Source organism: Danio rerio, chromosome 3 (assembly GCF_052040795.2).
Source record: "Danio rerio strain M-AB ecotype USA chromosome 3, GRCz13ab, whole genome shotgun sequence".
Classification (NCBI taxonomy): domain Eukaryota; kingdom Metazoa; phylum Chordata; class Actinopteri; order Cypriniformes; family Danionidae; genus Danio; species Danio rerio.
In genome coordinates this window covers 63,805,001-63,825,188 of record NC_141023.1, presented here as the reverse complement: position 1 = coordinate 63,825,188, position 20,188 = coordinate 63,805,001, and the positions used below count along the sequence as shown (strand labels likewise).

Sequence of the window (20,188 nt, the reverse complement as noted above, 5' to 3'; positions counted from 1 at the left end):
ACAGATGTGCGGCACATTTTGCAAATTGCATCTGTCCTGTCAAGTCATCCATCCTTTTTGCAAAATCCATAATGTTGCAATACTTTAGATTTAAAACTCAGTGAGGAATAAAATGTTTGTTTTGCTTCTCGCGCTTTCTGAGGGCGCACCACTAGCTTTATCCGCACACCTGATACACTGAGTTGTAGTGTAAGTGTACACATCCGCAAATCCGTTGCTAAAGCTTACTTTATGTAGGTCAATTAAATTATGCGCCAAAAACAGGTTGACAACACTTGTTAATAAATAAAAAATACATTCTATATTAAAAATATAAGCTGTATCTCGCAAAAACTGATGCATCTCGATTTGCTTCCAAAATTTCATTCATCCTCTGCTGCTCTACCAATGCACTCGCATCGTGCACGCGCATGACCGCGTATCGATACATATCGGTTAATCTTCCCATCCCTAGTATTCATATAGCACAATTATCGTGCATGGCCATACACCCATCCACTTGCATGATGTGACGGCAGCCACAGGACAAATGTGGAATAGAGAGACAATGATAGAGCCAATTCAGTGAATGGGGATTCAGGTCATGATCTTAAAGGCCAATTGAGACACTTTGGCCAGGACACCGGGGTTACACCCCTACTCTTTACGAAAAGTCTCATGGGATTTTTTTTAATGACCACAGAGAGTCAGAACTTTGGTTTAGCGTCTCATCCGAAAGACGGCGCCCACTGACAGTATAGTGTCCCCTTCACTTTACTGGGGCATCTGACGCTCTGAAATTCCTGCTCCCTGTCAATGACATCTTTTAGACTCTACAGGCTTACACACACACATACACAGCTACAGATAGACAATTACTACCTATCCCCTCATCCCACGCCTTCGTGTGCTTTCACCCACTGGAGGGGGTAGGCGGGTCTGTGACCAGCGCTCTTTAGCTGTAGGACCAGATGGCTGCCCGTTCTCATCGGACTATATCCACATCCCCTGTTCCCATCCCCTGTTGCGATGTTATGTCTACGTCTGTGTTTATGTGCTTGTCTGCTGGGGCTTTCTTTTTTCCTGATCCCACACTGCTTTAATTCAAGAGCAAGGTGAGAGGGATTTTTTTCACTTCCCTCATCTGAAATGTATCTTACGTCCTTTTTCTAAATGCTACCTCCTGTGACCTGTCTTCCCCTGAAAATTGTTTGTGTATGATCGTTGGGGGGGGGGGGGGGGGGGGGTTGGAGTGTATGTGACAAATAAAGGCTATACGGATTTCAATTTCACTATACGGAAGTGTATGTGACAAATAAAGGCCTGATTAATTGATTGATTGAGCGCCCCCTCCTGGCCTCTCTATATAGAAGTATAACTGCAGTAAAATTAGGTACAATTGTATAGTTTACTGCTGAACAACTCATTGTATCATGGTTAAATTACACAGAAATCAAACATTGAGACTTCAGTCTCCTCCCAAAGCTCCTGTTACCAGGACTGGGGTGGCGTGACAGGAGACCACAGGAGGTAAGATCCACTATGCAGTTTATTCAATAGTCAGGCAAGCAATGGTCATCAGGAGCAAACAGGTATATACAGGCAGTCCAGAATCGTAGTCGATATAAACGCAGAAGGCAGAAGGTCAAAAGGCAGGCGGCTTAACAGGATAACTGGGATACAAGGCTAAGATCGAAACACGGAGAAACGAGACAGGGAAACGCGTTGTAATGTTACTGGGAGAACAAGACTCGGCAAACTGGTAGCGTGAGAGGGTGGCTTATGAATGGGATGTAATCAGTCTGTGAACAAGGCTCAGCTGGTGCTTGCAATCAGGATACATGAGTGAGCAGGCGTGCGTGTTTGGGAGCAGTGCATGTATGAATGTGTAGTCCTGGGGAATGCGGAAATGAAGTCCTGAGTTCGTGTGAGAACCAGCGATCCTCTGGGGAGCGATCGCTGGTTGTGACATAGCCCCCCCTCTAGGAGTGGATTCCAGACACTCCACTTACTGTTCAGGCGGGAGGCGGAGCGGAGGCAGAACAGGGGGAGGGATGGAGGGCCAGGACCATGCAGCTGGGGCGTACCTGGGGCGTGGAGCTGCGGAGGGCCTGGAGACTGGAGCTGCGGAAGACCCGGAGAGTGGAGCTGCAGTGGTCCTGGATCGCGTGGCAGCGAAGGACCTGGAGTCCTGCGAGGAGCTGGCAGGGCTGGAGGCTTGAAGGGAGCCGGCAGGGCGAGTTGTCTGGATGGCGCCGACAGGACGAGGAGTCTGGATGGCGCCGACAGGGCGAGGAGTCTGGATGGCGCCGACAGGGCGAGGAGCTGTGGCCGTTCTGGTAGCTCCGGCAGCGGCGGACACTCGGGAAGCTCAGGCGGCGACCGCGGCCACTCGGGAAGCTCAGGCGGCGGCGGCGACCACTCGGGAAGCTCAGGCGGCGGCGGCGACCACTCGGGAAGCTCAGGCGGCGGCGGCGACCACTCGGGAAGCTCAGGCGGCGGCGGCAACCACTCGGGAAGCTCAGGCGGCGGCGGCGACGACCACTCGGGAAGCTCAGGCGGCGGCGTCGGCTCTGGCTGAGGCGTTTGCAGCGGTGTCGGCTCTGGCTGAGGCGCTGGCTGCGGCGTAGGCTCTGTCTGAGGCGCTGACTGCGGCGTCGGCTCTGGCTGAGGCGCTGGCTGCGGCGTAGGCTCTGTCTGAGGCGCTGGCTGCGGCGTCGGCTCTGGCTGAGGCGCTGGCTGCGGCGTAGGCTCTGGCTGAGGCGCTGGCTGCGGCGTCGGCTCTGGCTCTGACTGAGGCGTTGGTTGCGGCAGCTCTGGCGGTGGCAGCTCTGGCGGTGGCAGCTCTGGCGGTGGCAGCTCTGGCGGTGGCAGCTCTAGAGGATCTGGCAGCACTGGACGATCTGGCAGCTCTGGAGGGTCTGGCAGCTCTGGACGGTCTGGCAACACAGGACTGTCTGGCAGCACTGGAGGGTCTGGCAGCACTGGAGGGAATGGCAGCTCTGGAGTTGGCCTTTCAGGAGCAGGAACAGACTTTGAACAGGAAGCCATCTTGTGATCTAGCTGACTGGGAGCGGCCATCTTGTGAGCTGGCTTTGGACAATGGGTCGCAAGCCCCGTAGCCAGCGGGTCTTGCTCTCTACAGCCCCCCCCCCCCCAAAAGATTATTTGGATTTTCGTCCACCTCTCCTATGGTGAACGAAGATCCACTCATTTGGAGAGCCAGATCGATAAATTGTGCCAGTGTCCAGTGGGGATTGTGCAGTGGCATGTAGGAGTACAGTGGTTCAGCAAGTCCTCCGCGAAAGAAAATCATTAAACATAACTCACTCATAGATGTCAGATGTGAAAGTTCAATGAATTTCTCCACGTACTCCTCAATTGACCGGGCATCCTGACGGAGGCGCATGATTTGAATACCCGCTGGATCCATGTTCTGGCCGAGTCTTCTGTTACCAGGACTGGGGTGGAGTGACAGGAGACCACAGGAGGTAAGATCCACTATGCAGTTTATTCAATAGTCAGGCAAGCAATGGTCATCAGGAGCAAACAGGTATATACAGGCAGTCCAGAATCGTAGTCGATATAAACAGGCAGAAGGTCAAAAGGCAGGCGGCTTAACAGGATAACTGGGATACAAGGCTAAGATCGAAACACGGAGAAACGAGACAGGGAAACGCGTTGTAATGTTACTGGGAGAACAAGACTCGGCAAACTGGTAGCGTGAGAGGGTGGCTTATGAATGGGATGTAATCAGTCTGTGAACAAGGCTCAGCTGGTGCTTGCAATCAGGATACATGAGTGAGCAGGCGTGCGTGTTTGGGAGCAGTGCATGTATGAATGTGTAGTCCTGGGGAATGCGGAAATGAAGTCCTGAGTTCGTGTGAGAACCAGCGATCCTCTGGGGAGCGATCGCTGGTTGTGACATAGCCCCCCCTCTAGGAGTGGATTCCAGACACTCCACTTACTGTTCAGGCGGGAGGCGGAGCGGAGGCAGAACAGGGGGAGGGATGGAGGGCCAGGACCATGCAGCTGGGGCGTACCTGGGGCGTGGAGCTGCGGAGGGCCTGGAGACTGGAGCTGCGGAAGACCCGGAGAGTGGAGCTGCAGTGGTCCTGGATCGCGTGGCAGCGAAGGACCTGGAGTCCTGCGAGGAGCTGGCAGGGCTGGAGGCTTGAAGGGAGCCGGCAGGGCGAGTTGTCTGGATGGCGCCGACAGGACGAGGAGTCTGGATGGCGCCGACAGGGCGAGGAGTCTGGATGGCGCCGACAGGGCGAGGAGCTGTGGCCGTTCTGGTAGCTCCGGCAGCGGCGGACACTCGGGAAGCTCAGGCGGCGACCGCGGCCACTCGGGAAGCTCAGGCGGCGGCGGCGACCACTCGGGAAGCTCAGGCGGCGGCGGCGACCACTCGGGAAGCTCAGGCGGCGGCGGCGACCACTCGGGAAGCTCAGGCGGCGGCGGCAACCACTCGGGAAGCTCAGGCGGCGGCGGCGACGACCACTCGGGAAGCTCAGGCGGCGGCGTCGGCTCTGGCTGAGGCGTTTGCAGCGGTGTCGGCTCTGGCTGAGGCGCTGGCTGCGGCGTAGGCTCTGTCTGAGGCGCTGACTGCGGCGTCGGCTCTGGCTGAGGCGCTGGCTGCGGCGTAGGCTCTGTCTGAGGCGCTGGCTGCGGCGTCGGCTCTGGCTGAGGCGCTGGCTGCGGCGTAGGCTCTGGCTGAGGCGCTGGCTGCGGCGTCGGCTCTGGCTCTGACTGAGGCGTTGGTTGCGGCAGCTCTGGCGGTGGCAGCTCTGGCGGTGGCAGCTCTGGCGGTGGCAGCTCTAGAGGATCTGGCAGCACTGGACGATCTGGCAGCTCTGGAGGGTCTGGCAGCTCTGGACGGTCTGGCAACACAGGACTGTCTGGCAGCACTGGAGGGTCTGGCAGCACTGGAGGGAATGGCAGCTCTGGAGTTGGCCTTTCAGGAGCAGGAACAGACTTTGAACAGGAAGCCATCTTGTGATCTAGCTGACTGGGAGCGGCCATCTTGTGAGCTGGCTTTGGACAATGGGTCGCAAGCCCCGTAGCCAGCGGGTCTTGCTCTCTACAGCCCCCCCCCCCCAAAAGATTATTTGGATTTTCGTCCACCTCTCCTATGGTGAACGAAGATCCACTCATTTGGAGAGCCAGATCGATAAATTGTGCCAGTGTCCAGTGGGGATTGTGCAGTGGCATGTAGGAGTACAGTGGTTCAGCAAGTCCTCCGCGAAAGAAAATCATTAAACATAACTCACTCATAGATGTCAGATGTGAAAGTTCAATGAATTTCTCCACGTACTCCTCAATTGACCGGGCATCCTGACGGAGGCGCATGATTTGAATACCCGCTGGATCCATGTTCTGGCCGAGTCTTCTGTTACCAGGACTGGGGTGGAGTGACAGGAGACCACAGGAGGTAAGATCCACTATGCAGTTTATTCAATAGTCAGGCAAGCAATGGTCATCAGGAGCAAACAGGTATATACAGGCAGTCCAGAATCGTAGTCGATATAAACAGGCAGAAGGTCAAAAGGCAGGCGGCTTAACAGGATAACTGGGATACAAGGCTAAGATCGAAACACGGAGAAACGAGACAGGGAAACGCGTTGTAATGTTACTGGGAGAACAAGACTCGGCAAACTGGTAGCGTGAGAGGGTGGCTTATGAATGGGATGTAATCAGTCTGTGAACAAGGCTCAGCTGGTGCTTGCAATCAGGATACATGAGTGAGCAGGCGTGCGTGTTTGGGAGCAGTGCATGTATGAATGTGTAGTCCTGGGGAATGCGGAAATGAAGTCCTGAGTTCGTGTGAGAACCAGCGATCCTCTGGGGAGCGATCGCTGGTTGTGACATAGCCCCCCCTCTAGGAGTGGATTCCAGACACTCCACTTACTGTTCAGGCGGGAGGCGGAGCGGAGGCAGAACAGGGGGAGGGATGGAGGGCCAGGACCATGCAGCTGGGGCGTACCTGGGGCGTGGAGCTGCGGAGGGCCTGGAGACTGGAGCTGCGGAAGACCCGGAGAGTGGAGCTGCAGTGGTCCTGGATCGCGTGGCAGCGAAGGACCTGGAGTCCTGCGAGGAGCTGGCAGGGCTGGAGGCTTGAAGGGAGCCGGCAGGGCGAGTTGTCTGGATGGCGCCGACAGGACGAGGAGTCTGGATGGCGCCGACAGGGCGAGGAGTCTGGATGGCGCCGACAGGGCGAGGAGCTGTGGCCGTTCTGGTAGCTCCGGCAGCGGCGGACACTCGGGAAGCTCAGGCGGCGACCGCGGCCACTCGGGAAGCTCAGGCGGCGGCGGCGACCACTCGGGAAGCTCAGGCGGCGGCGGCGACCACTCGGGAAGCTCAGGCGGCGGCGGCGACCACTCGGGAAGCTCAGGCGGCGGCGGCAACCACTCGGGAAGCTCAGGCGGCGGCGGCGACGACCACTCGGGAAGCTCAGGCGGCGGCGTCGGCTCTGGCTGAGGCGTTTGCAGCGGTGTCGGCTCTGGCTGAGGCGCTGGCTGCGGCGTAGGCTCTGTCTGAGGCGCTGACTGCGGCGTCGGCTCTGGCTGAGGCGCTGGCTGCGGCGTAGGCTCTGTCTGAGGCGCTGGCTGCGGCGTCGGCTCTGGCTGAGGCGCTGGCTGCGGCGTAGGCTCTGGCTGAGGCGCTGGCTGCGGCGTCGGCTCTGGCTCTGACTGAGGCGTTGGTTGCGGCAGCTCTGGCGGTGGCAGCTCTGGCGGTGGCAGCTCTGGCGGTGGCAGCTCTGGCGGTGGCAGCTCTAGAGGATCTGGCAGCACTGGACGATCTGGCAGCTCTGGAGGGTCTGGCAGCTCTGGACGGTCTGGCAACACAGGACTGTCTGGCAGCACTGGAGGGTCTGGCAGCACTGGAGGGAATGGCAGCTCTGGAGTTGGCCTTTCAGGAGCAGGAACAGACTTTGAACAGGAAGCCATCTTGTGATCTAGCTGACTGGGAGCGGCCATCTTGTGAGCTGGCTTTGGACAATGGGTCGCAAGCCCCGTAGCCAGCGGGTCTTGCTCTCTACAGCCCCCCCCCCCCAAAAGATTATTTGGATTTTCGTCCACCTCTCCTATGGTGAACGAAGATCCACTCATTTGGAGAGCCAGATCGATAAATTGTGCCAGTGTCCAGTGGGGATTGTGCAGTGGCATGTAGGAGTACAGTGGTTCAGCAAGTCCTCCGCGAAAGAAAATCATTAAACATAACTCACTCATAGATGTCAGATGTGAAAGTTCAATGAATTTCTCCACGTACTCCTCAATTGACCGGGCATCCTGACGGAGGCGCATGATTTGAATACCCGCTGGATCCATGTTCTGGCCGAGTCTTCTGTTACCAGGACTGGGGTGGAGTGACAGGAGACCACAGGAGGTAAGATCCACTATGCAGTTTATTCAATAGTCAGGCAAGCAATGGTCATCAGGAGCAAACAGGTATATACAGGCAGTCCAGAATCGTAGTCGATATAAACAGGCAGAAGGTCAAAAGGCAGGCGGCTTAACAGGATAACTGGGATACAAGGCTAAGATCGAAACACGGAGAAACGAGACAGGGAAACGCGTTGTAATGTTACTGGGAGAACAAGACTCGGCAAACTGGTAGCGTGAGAGGGTGGCTTATGAATGGGATGTAATCAGTCTGTGAACAAGGCTCAGCTGGTGCTTGCAATCAGGATACATGAGTGAGCAGGCGTGCGTGTTTGGGAGCAGTGCATGTATGAATGTGTAGTCCTGGGGAATGCGGAAATGAAGTCCTGAGTTCGTGTGAGAACCAGCGATCCTCTGGGGAGCGATCGCTGGTTGTGACAGCTCCAATGGTCTGCTTAGAGAAGCTGTCAATCACAACTATCAATCACGATGACACGCCCCGTTTTTATAGCATTAAATTAATGGCTAAAAACATTCTGTTTACAAAAATGAAGATCTGCACCTATATCAGCTGACAACCAGTGCCTCTATTGACCAAAACCATCTTTCTAGATATTTTATTGCAAGTGTAATTATTCTTTTTTATTTGGGCTCAAGTCTCCTTCATAAACACAGAGCCGGTGGGGTTTATGAGTGGTACTGCAGCCAGCCCCCAGGGGGCGATCTAACAGTCCGGAGCGTCACTCAAAAGCAGGTGTGAGGCACACTTGGTCATGACTGTACTTGGAACGACACATTATTATTATCTCATTCTTAACTAGTCCTGTGTTTAAAATGTAAATTTGAATAGACAAAACAATTCTCTACTGTTTCTAAATGTAAACATGCAGTAGACGGACGTGAATAACAGTTACGCTTAAACACAGAAGATCATGAGCTGTTATAAATGAGTTAATAATAATGTGCCCCTCCAAGTAAAGTCATGAAAGATACATAAACAGGTCATGAGGCCATGTTGGCTTCACTTGTAATGAATACATTTAGCATTTAGCTAAAGCTAAAGTGTTAAAGTAGCCAATATTCACACATGAACTCGCCCCTCATGTTCTAGTTAAAGTTAGTTTGTGGTTAGAGCATGCTTTAACTCTTTATTTCATAATGAAGCCGTGTTCCTTTGCAAATTAGTACATCATTATTCATGTACTGTTATTGTAAAGTGTTTCCAAAACTTATTTCATGTCATGAAACCGCAAACAGATGTTGAGGTGTTATCAGATTGAGACTGCAGGACACTGAATCACTGATACTGCAGGTTTTCTATTAATATAAATTAGTTATGTTCATTACTCAAAGCTATTTTGTTATTTTGGGTTCAAAGGTAAAGCAGAGAGAACATCATGAAATATCCGTCAGTCATCAGTAATCATTTGCTATGAATATGCATGTGTGTGTTTTATTTAGATATATTTCATGTTTCTAAAGTATAGTACATAGAAAACCAGTGTTTTTTTATTATTAATATATTTAATTTATTTCAGTTTTGGTTGTATTAAATAATATAAAAATGGTATTACATACTGAAACTTACATTTGGAGATGACTTTCTGGTGTCTTCATCTCCTCTGCAGGTGTTTTCATGCTTCACTGAGTGAATCTAATTTGACTCAATATTTTAGGGAAGTGGACATTTCTGTAATGAAAGCAGCTTTCAGCACTTCAGATTCTTTCATAAGTGTTGATGATGAGGACAATTCAGTGACAGTTTAATATTAGAGAAGCTGATGCTTTATCAATGAGGAATATACTATGTGCAATAATATATATTATCACTGGAGCATCATGGGAAATAATGAACAGATTAAAACTCTTTCTCAAGCAAAAATCACACAAAAGAAGTCAGCCATATTAAGAGGCGATATAAAGCATTTTATTTAGATTATAAACCATTATCATAACATTATAGATATCATCAGCGTAAGCCTGAAGCAGAGGAGCGAGCGAGTGGTTCACTGTGAGCACTGATCTCTGGTCAGCTGTGCACTGACTGTAGGCTGGCCGCTGCGTGTGGCCTCACAGCTCACAGATGCTCTCTCCGTCATCCACTGGTCCTCAGTGAGAGTCAGGCTGCTGCTCCAGCTGTACAGAGCGTTCTCCTGCATCAGCCCAGCACTGCTCTCCTGAGACCTGATCTGGCCGTTCACCTTCCAGCTCAGCTTCCAGTCTGACGGAAAGCCCTCGCTGGCCACACAAACCAGTGTCGCCCTCTTGCTCAAGGAGATTTCTGCACTGGACGGCGGCAGGAGGCTCACTTTAGGAGGAGTGACACCTGAGAGAAGAAGAAGAGCAGTGACAACTCCATTAATATATACAGATCAACCTGACAGAATCAGTCCTGCCACACATCCACACACATCAAGACTCAGAGGTGATCATACGTAAAAGTTATGCACATCTTGGCTTTTCTATCAAGCATTTGTCATGCAATAATCCAAAATACACATATAAATGGGTGGATGGAAACAGCTGATGTCTTTAAGCTGTAAGTGTCTCTGAGCCTTTGGAGAGTTTTGTGGTTTGTGTAAGAATGAACAGCAGTCTGTGTGTGTGTGTGTGTGTGTGTGTGTGTTATATTATATCTAATATAATATAATATATAATAATATATATAGATATTATTATAGTGCAAATGTTGTATTAATATTTCACATTGTCTACACTGGATGTGAGTGGCGGGACGGGACTCAATAAAAGCAATAACCTAAAGAGACACAGCATTATAAGACACAGTAAATCCTGAAAGTTAACTAAAGCCCTGTATTATTTCTGACAATCTGAAAGTCTCACTGAAATGGCAGACCAATGAACAAAAGGGCACTTCTATACACTGAAAAACTTGTTTCTCAATGCATTTAATAGACTTCTAGTAGTAGCTTTTATTTTAAAAGAGATTTTAATATACATATAATTTTTCACATTTTTAATCATGTTTAACTGTTATTCTTTTAAGTAAAGAGCCTTTAATATAATTATTAACTTTATTATTATTTAATTACATTCATAAATGCTATATTTATTATACATTACCTTAATTTATACATTATATAATAATAACTTTGTGTTTTTCAAAGTTCAATTTTAAGTTGCCACATGTAACTTTAACAAAAACGTGTTCTTAATATATTTTATTACATCATTTATAAGATTTTATAGAAGTTAAAGGGTCATATGTGCTTTAGTAAGTCAGTAACACTTTACCATAATTCAATAACAGTAACACAAGACAATAAAACCATCAATTCTGTATAAATATATACTAAAGATCTTCTTAAGTGATTTAAGCTGCAAAATATTTCAAATGTACAATTTGCATAATAATAACCTGCTCTCTCTTCTTTTAAAGTCTGTTAAGGTGAACTGTTGTTCCTCAAGAGAAGATTAATATATATTTCATAAAGACAGATTATAGCAAGTGTAATAATTGATGTATTGCAGTTTTAGAAATGAAGAATTTCATATAAATAATACAGTAAATTGAATTAAATGATGATGCTACACTTCACTGAATGCTGCTCTATCATGATATTTTCATTATGATAAATTCAAAGTGGGTTTAGAAATACCTATAATAAACTATATAACTATCTTTTATTCAGTATATTGTATTTAAAAACAGCCATCAGAACATGATGTACATAATATAGCGCAGAATAAAATAATGCTTTCATATGGTGTTAGGATCATTTTCAGATCAGTGATGGTGATGAAGGTTTCCAGGACTAAATTTGGCTTTAAAATATAAACTATGGAAATCAAACACAAAGTAAAAGCTGCAGTTTACAGTGTAATTAATTATAATAATAATTTAAAACATGACTGAACTGCATTAAAAGTGTTTTACTTACTGCCAACATCCAGTCTGGTGCCGCCGCCGAAAGTGTATCACAGTGATACAAACTAATGGAGCGGCTGAACAAAAACCTCTGAACGCTTCAGCAGACACACACACACACACTGCATCAACACAACAACAGCTCACAATGACACAGTTCAATAAAAACACACACTGCATCAACACAACAACAGCTCACACTGACACACACTATTAATGATTAGAGTTCAATAAAACACACACTGCTTTTATAAATCTGAAAATAAATGGCATCTCTCACTATCCTGAATATTTATTGTTCATGAGATCCTCAGCAGACACTGTTAATGATTAGTGTAAATGACACGGTATTTAATTGTAATATGTAGGACAGCAGTATTTCTGTATTTTACAGCTGCATTGTGGGAAATATCCTCTTCTAATGTGCTGTGAATCGAAAAAGCTAAATTGTCCAATCATAGTAATTACAGTAATTTACCATTTGTGCTATTTTACAGTAAACAGATTAATGAAGCACACATTGTTTAATTGTTTGACAATATATTACTGTCACAGCCAGGCCAGACTCTCCCCACTCTCAATCACCACAATCACTGACACCTGAACACTAATCAGCCCTGCAGCTGCACGTCATTCCCGCTCATCACTCCAGCAGCATCAATACCCTCATCAACCCTCACTCAGTGTCTGGCCTTGTTGCTTCATAGTACTGCACTCTCCTCACGATCAGTGTCTAGAACAATTCTCCAAGTTCACTTATCTCTCTCATTCCCTATGATTTTCAGTGTCTGCGTCTCTTCTCCTTACTGTGGTTTCTCCCTTCTCTGGTAATCATTGATCCCTCGTATCCGTCTATCTGTGTGTCTGGCTTCTCTGCAAATTCACCTTCAATCTCTCTGATTCATCTGGTCGTCCCTTTACATCCTACAAAGCATCTACATTGAGTTCTCTCCTGCCATCCTCTTCAATAAACGATTTTTATGCATCCATGTTCGGTTCCTGTCTTTTTCTGTGATAAATACAGATGACAAGACTAATAATACAGTATATTATACAGTAGTGATGTAAAATACTGTAAATACATGTACAGCAAAATAGGTGTTACTGTAAATATTAATACACACTCAAAATATTTTGCTGCTTTTTCAAACCACTTATTTAAAATGATCTGAAAAAACACAATTCTGAAGATTTTTTGGGCAAAATTATGATTATTTTATGCTAAATCCACTTAAATTTGTTATGTTAAGCAAATGGGTTTGTGTGAAACCCTGCATCTTTTACAGTGCTGTAAGTTTGATTTACAGTATACTCAAACTGCTGTCAGTAAGTTATTGTAAACACTACAGGGAAATGTTTACAATGTAATACATATTTATGACAGTAATATTAGCTGATCCTCAAACAAAGCCTTATATAATTAATTACACTTACTCTGTAACAGAAAAAGTTGACTCAACTTTTAAGTACAGCACCTGACTTGATTTAAGTTAATTCGACTAAAGCTCTGCAGAAAGTGCAATTTATAATTGAGTCAACTTTATTACGGTACAGTTTTACTGTGTTTTACATGAGTGTGTGTGAGCTGAAGGGAAGTGTGTTTGAATAAGTGCACCACCCCTGTGTTTAAGACAGACGGACAGACAGCAGCTCTTCTCTGTGCTCTTCAGTCTTGAGTCTTTAAGATGTCTGCAAACGCTCTGATCATCTGCGCTCTCCTGCTCTCTGCTGCTGGTGAGACTCAACATTCATCAAGTGTTCTCCTCCACATGTGTCTGTCTGTCTGTCTGACTGATATTATTGTGCTGCAGGTTGTTTTGCAGAGATTATTCTGACTCAGAGTCCGTCAGTGGATCTGGTGTCTGTGGGAAGCAGCGTCACTCTCAACTGCAGGTCCAGCAGTACTGCTGTAACAAACGGTTTAGTCTGGTATCAGAAGAGACCCGGACAAACACACAAACTCCTGTTTTACTATCTTAATAGCAGAGTGTCTGGAGTTTCTGAAAGATTCACTGATGAGAAATCAGGAACAAACTTCATGCTCAAAATTAGAAATGTCCAGCCTGAAGATGCAGGAGATTATTACTGTCAGCAGTATGCTGAATCACCAAGGACACAGTGATACAGAGCCGTACAAAAACCCACAGCATTAAAAGAGGAACTGCCGATTTACACACAGTAGCTGCGTCCCAAATGGCACACTATACACTATACACTCATGCACTATGTACTTATGCACTTACACACTCAACAGGATAGTATATGTATGTAGTGTCGTCCCAAATGGCACACTGATGTTTTCCTACTAAGCGGAAATTCAAACCTTTTCGCTGATGATGTTTGACGGTTGGCAAATCAGTTAAATAAACGACTGAACTATCAAATAATACCTGCTGTGAGTATAACCGCATTCACCATCGGGAGGCGCTATAATCACTCTCGTAGGAAAATTTTGCTTTCACCATCCACAATAAATAAAGTTATCCAGCATGTGCGTCCGATAGCTCCGCCCCTTCCGCTACGTAAAGTAGGCAAACCTGCGGACGTTGAGTGCGTGAAGTGTCCATCATTTCACACTTTATTTTAGCAGCTGAATGAGTGCATCATCCGGGTATTTAAAGTGCACTTATTATTTTTAGAGTTTTCAGTGTGAACGCACTACTTACACTATTTATACTACAAATTGGCATAGAATAGTGCATAAGTATGCGATTTGGGACGCAGCTAGTGACACACATATAATATACACAGATGAGACCATGTTTAAAACATTACAAAACATTAAGTTTATAATAGATCTCTAATATTTATATCTGACACTGTGTGTCGCATGTGTGTATATTTGACAATAGTCAAAATTACTGATTTATTTTGAGACACTTTATTTCAAGTCACAGTTCATGCTGTTAACAAACCATTAAGACTATTAGCTCAATAAACCTCTATTTATGTGCTTATTAAAAGTTAGTAAGGTAGTAGTTGGGATTAGGTAAGTTTAGGGATGTAAACTAAGATCATAATATATAGCTATGTAAAGTAATATCCTAATAATAGGCAGGTAATAGTCTAGTAGTTAATGGCATGAATTGTGACCTTACCTAATGTACAAATATATTTCCTAAAATGTTTGAATCCTCTTACAATAGTTCTTGAAGCATCTGCATCTTAAGAAAAGCTCTCATATTTAAATGAACAAAGTTTAGCCTGACATGGCATTTAGCTTACCCAATTCACCTATAGCGCATGTCTTTGGACTGTGGGGGAAACCCAGAGGAAACCCACACCAACACGATATTTGTTTCTTTATTTTTAACACTCTCACATTGTTTCGAGATGACTTTCTGGTTTCTTCATCTACTCTGCAGGTGTTTTCATGCTTCACTGAGTAAAACTTATTTGACTATTTGACTTTAAATATTTCAGGGAAGTCAACATTTTGTACATTGTCATTTGTTAGTATTATTATTAAACAGTTTTCAAAATTTCTGATTATTTTATAGTCGTTGATGATGATGAGGACTTAATGAAGTTTATTTGTACACAGCATGACCATATAAAATATCACATGCTCAACTCTTTTCTGAAATGTAAATCATACAAACGTCATGTGAAAGCAGAAGAGAGAGAGGAGCGAATCTCTGGTCAATTTTTAATTTTAGGCAGACTATCAATTTTAATATGCTAAACCATGCATTGTTTCCAGATTTTAATATATTCTACATAAATTAAAACAGCACATTCTAATTCAATGTAAATTAATAATGAATACTAAATTAACACCATGCAGTGCCACCGGATCCCTGCAGGTCTCAAAGTTTGCCATCCATGGTATAAAAAAATATGTAGCAGCCTGCTAGTGTAACAGAGGCCAGCTAGTGAGTGCTGTGCAGATAAACCTCACTCCTTAGCCTCCTTGTTAGTGCAACCAACTCCCATGCGGAAGGTCGCAGGTTTGATCCCAGCTTGGAGCAGGTTGGGTGGCATAGAACTGGCAGGGTTACATTGGTGCCGGGTGAGTTAATCATAGGCCAGCTAGTAATTCCTTTGCAAGTAAACCTCAGACCTCTTAAGGCGCTCTGGTGACATATGCTAGAGACCATGGTCTTTAGCTTCCTTGTTAGAGCAACCAACTCCCATGTGGAAGGTCGCCGGTTTGATCCGAGCTCGGAGCAACTTCTACTTTCTTCTCAGGGGTATTATAAACCCATTGTATCAACTTTTATTTTATACATTTCACCTCTTAGAGATGCAGGTGGCATTGCTTTGGGCTAGTTGTGAGTCCCGCCATTCGTCAACACCCTCCAAAACCAGTCTAGGTGCTCATTCCAGCTTTCTGATTGGATGATAACATCATTGATAGGCAGTGTTGGGGAAAGTTACTTTTGAAAGTAATGCATTACAATCTGAGTTACTCCCAACAAAAGTAACTAGTTGCGTTATTTAGTTACTCTTTATGGAAAGTAATCTGTTACTTTACATTTTTATTACTTTTTCTTTTGCTAGCCGAGGCTTGATCTCTTTCAGAACTTGCAGGTTTTTATTTTCTACTTTTTTAAAAAATAGAACGCACCATATAACATTCATTAAATTTATTACAAAGTCATATTATTACATTACCAGTGTTAATTGTAATGCCTTATCACCCAACACTAATGATGACTTACTTGTCTTAGCTGGTCAGGCTGGAAAATGACCAGCTAAATCCAGCTAAAACCAGCTTGACCAGTCTGGTTTAAGCTGGATATAGCTGGTTTTGGCTGGAGTCCCAGCTTGGCTAGGCTGGTCAAGCAGGTTTTAGCTGGTCATGTCCCAGCCTGACCACCTAAGACCAGGCTGGAAATGGCTGGAAACCAGCCTGGAAGTGGCCAAAACCCCTCTAAAACCAGCCTGGTTGACCAGCTAAAACCAGCCATCCAGCCTAGGCTAGTTTAAGCTGGATTTTTCAGCAGGGACACTCGAAGGTATGTACTTTTTCTCCACAAAAACAAAACAAAACACACTTTAGGACGTAGTAAGGATGCACCTCAGGGTAGGATTTGCTGCATAATCTAGGCCCGCTCTTCTTCATCCCGTACAGCAGACGGCACTCTCTCCGCCGCTACTCCTCGAGGTGACTTATGGGTAACATCCGCTCCTCGCTGAGCTGCCATTTTGTTGATGGGATCAGAGCGGGGACGCGGCACGCGTTATTCTGTAAATGAATAATACGATTATCTTGTAGCGGAGCAGGTATAACGCCGAGCCACGATGCTTTCTGCAGCACAGTTGCTGGATGAGTTAATGGGCCGGGATCGGAACTTGGCTCCGGATGAGAAGCGATGTAATGTCCGATGGGATGATGAGTCTGTAAGTGAGCTGACGGCTAAACTGCAGCCGCGAATCATTTCTCTAACACACAGATGACTCAATGGAGCACTAAAGCTCTTTATGAACAAATATAGACGTATGTTTGTTTATGTGTGTATAGCGCGGAGCGATAACTGGTTAGCTAGTCCTCCGGTTTGTTTTGGTTCAGTTAGCATGCTAGGCTAAAGTCTCGTTGATGAACACGCGACTGCGGCGTCTGTCCCGCCCTCATGTTAATCTGCTTCAAGTGTTGTTCATGCTGTCTATGTTATTGTACAGCAGATAACTGCTAAATATTAAGACTTTACGTTTGTGTTTATTTGTTGGATGTTTGTTTTTAGCATTCGGCTCTCATAGAGGTGTACAATTACATCTACGTTACGTTCAGTGATTAGTAATGTTAACTCAGCTTGTGTAAATACTTTATTATTCTGAGTCATTTAGACCACCATAAAATATAAAAGAATCATAATTAGTTCAATTGAAACTATTGTTTCTGCTATGCCTCCTCTCGTTCAGATGAGGTAAAGTTGGTTCGTTCAGTGTCCCGATATTGTTTACCCTGGTACTTTGAATATTCATACTGAAATTATAAGTATGACTTCAAAACTACATCAGCACTATTTAATTGACTGTAAATAATGTTGTACTTTGATAGTCACTTGCTGCTTATTTGATTTCACTATTTATTAGAAAGTGCAGTTAATACTTTTCTGTAAATATATTGCTGAGACAGTCTAAAAGTGTGAATATAAAACTAACTATAGGTTAATTATTCAAGATGCTTGTTTTTACCATGTTAAAACGGGTCAACATGTTATGTTTACCATATTGTTCTTTAAATGTTTATTATCTAAGAACTAATCACACATATGGTCTATTTTTGTTTTGGTCTAATGTAATATACTGCCACATGTATTTGTTATTCTAATTTCTAATTGTTGAAAGTTAACTTAAACTGCCATTTTTTTCATATACATGCATTTTATAACGTATATGTTGCATAACATTCTGTGTTGCATATTTGATTAGCATACTGAGGAGCAAATACAAATACTGAATTGGGTTTTTTCATGCATTAAGTGCCAGGCTGCTCTTACCATAAAGCATATTTTGTTGGAATGTGGAAGTTTTAATACCATTGGACAACTTTTTTTTAAGGAAAATACTTTGATGGTCATTTTTAAAAAGGTACCACCAGAAAATGTTTAAAATTATCGAAAATTGAACAGAAAAATCATATTTAACTTTTAATTTATCTTTATGTGAATTTTATCTACTTATATTTCATATATTTTTCTAAGTAACCTTTTTTTGTAATACGAATTAGTTTTTATCATGTAATTTTTTTTTTGTTTTGCCAGGAAATAGCCCTTAAGTTGCTGATGTAGCAATACATAAATACATTTTCATGCGTTTTTATTTGCTTGTTACTAATTATATTACATAAATTATATATTTAGTTTAAAATAAGGATTTTATGTTATTATTTATTACAAGAAGTATCATATCACAAAGACTGTGATGGGCTCTTTTTGACTCCTAAAACACCATAGGAACTATGTAACATTACTTTACTATGAACACAGAGCAGCCTAGCAACAGCACAGCATTGGCTTCAGTCAAAGAGCTTAGAATGACCTGATTCTATGCTCTTTGTTTTAGTCACTCCGAAGTCCTTGACAACCACAAACAGAACTATAGTGATTTAAAAAGTTCAGCACTGCTCACATTTCAAGATGAAATAAAACCCAGATATTGTTGTAATGGTATTGCTATTTTTTAAATTATTTTTAATCTGACTTGATTGTTGTCTGTGTTTTTAACAGTGATATATTTATTATTATTGTAAATTCAAATTGAAGTGCTTTAAAAAGGGTTTAAGTATAACAAGAGACGATGAATAAATAAAATGGATTTAAAATTTGCTCCTCAATGAAACGTTTATTTTGCATTATTACTGGGCTGTAGTTAATTACAGCGATAGTTCATCTTGATTACTACAATTAGATGCCCACTGTCTGGAGTTTTTGGTGGGAATTTGTTCATTTGAGGTCAAAAAGCCAAAGCCCAAAAGTTCATTATTAGTTTTTATTACATCTATAGATGTACTATCTGACAAAAGTGTTGTTGAAAAAGGCTTTCTTTGCCATTCCACACGACTATTAATGAGTTTCCTGAGTCATTTCAGAGATGTATGGATGCAGTCCTCCAAACTCATGGGAGTCAGACACAATATTCATTCTGTCTCCACTGTAGCCTGACTTTATATTCTATACTGCACATTTATTTCTGTTCAGTGACAAGAGTTTTGTCTAAGCAAAGTCAGACCTTACTGTCTTAATCAAATATTTAAAAAAACATAGGCATGATCATCTTTTATTTAGGTAAAATAAGCATAATCTAGGGGACTTTGCCTTTCATATAAGCCACTTCTGATACCAAATGATCAAGTAGAAGTCAAGGTAATATTTATTGTTTCTAAAACTTAGATTAAAGACAAAACTTTTGTCAGGTAGTGTATAAATGTACGTTTGTGAGAAGATCTATCTCTATCCATTAGGATTTACAAGCTTTTGGTGTTTTTTTTTTCCCAGGTCTGCAAATATTACCTGTGCGGCTTCTGTCCTGCTGAACTGTTCACAAACACGCGCTCAGACTTGGGTAAGGACAGCTTCTGAAATAAAAATACATCTTGTTTGAATTTTGCAGTCCACGTTGTAATAAAGCGTATTATTTTTCAGGCCCTTGTGAAAAAATCCACGATGAAAACTTAAGGAAGCTGTAAGTATGAATATGTCCAGATCACATTTCAGTTTTTAAGCAGTCTGGAAGAAATTACATTAGAACGAATATAAAGGCTTTTACTGAACTATTATTATTTGTTTCTTCATAAATTCTGATTTCAGATGCAAAAACCTCTAAGTGCCATCTGAATTTTTCTTCTAAGCTAGTATTTTTCTCAACATCACGTGTTTATGTTCAGTTATTTCAATTTAAAGGGAATTAAATTAATTTATTCTTCGCAACAAATGTAAAAATACTGAGTCTACACATGGGAGAAAAGCACTCATTTTAGAAGAATCTTTAGAGGCTTTCTTGTCTTAACTCATTCATTAATTTTCATCCGCTTAATTCTTCAATTCTTTTATTTTATGTGATGTGAAAGCTACATTATTTGCATGTAAAATGATCATGAAATTGTGCAAAACAAAATATTAAATCAGTCAGGAAGAATTGATGTTATAAAGAATATTTTGCCCCCTTCAAAAGTATTATAAGTCTTAATGGTTTTTTTATTAGATTTTTGAAATGTATTTTAAATTAATTTGTCTTTCTTATTACTTTATTTTAAGCTGATTTCACCTCAAATTCACATAAAATTCTTCATTTTTATTTGTTTATTTTTCTCCAATAAAATTTATGTTAATTATTAAGATATTATTAATAAATATGTCTGCGCCTATAGCCTAGTGGTTAAGTGCACTGACATATAGCGCCATGGCGTTAACAGCGACCAAAGTTCGATTCCCAGCTCGAGGTCTTTTGCTGACCCTTTTCCGCTCTCTGCTTCTAGTACTTGTTTGTTTGT

The 20,188-nt window shown here is 43.8% G+C and overlaps 1 protein-coding gene and 1 long non-coding RNA gene across 5 annotated transcripts in view; one reads left to right on the top strand and one right to left on the bottom strand.

Annotated features, from left to right (window-relative positions):
• Positions 1-9,266: 9,266 nt before the first annotated feature.
• Positions 9,267-13,473, bottom strand: LOC101885199 (uncharacterized). The gene is made up of 2 exons (XR_015481395.1): positions 11,264-13,473; positions 9,267-9,687 (listed from the first exon to the last, which is right to left on the bottom strand). It is a non-coding gene; the product is annotated as an uncharacterized LOC101885199 (long non-coding RNA).
• A 2,922-nt stretch (positions 13,474-16,395) lies between these two features.
• luc7l3 (LUC7-like 3 pre-mRNA splicing factor) overlaps positions 16,396-20,188 on the top strand; it is an 18,342-nt gene continuing 14,549 nt past the window's right edge. For all 4 annotated transcript variants that reach the window (XR_015480041.1, XR_015480040.1, NM_001045319.2 and 1 more), the window contains 3 exon segments: positions 16,396-16,596; positions 19,194-19,260; positions 19,341-19,380. Coding sequence is in view for 2 of the 4 variants with exons in the window: in NM_001045319.2 (NP_001038784.2) it covers positions 16,498-16,596; positions 19,194-19,260; positions 19,341-19,380 (206 nt within the window). In the remaining 2 variants the exon portion in view is untranslated.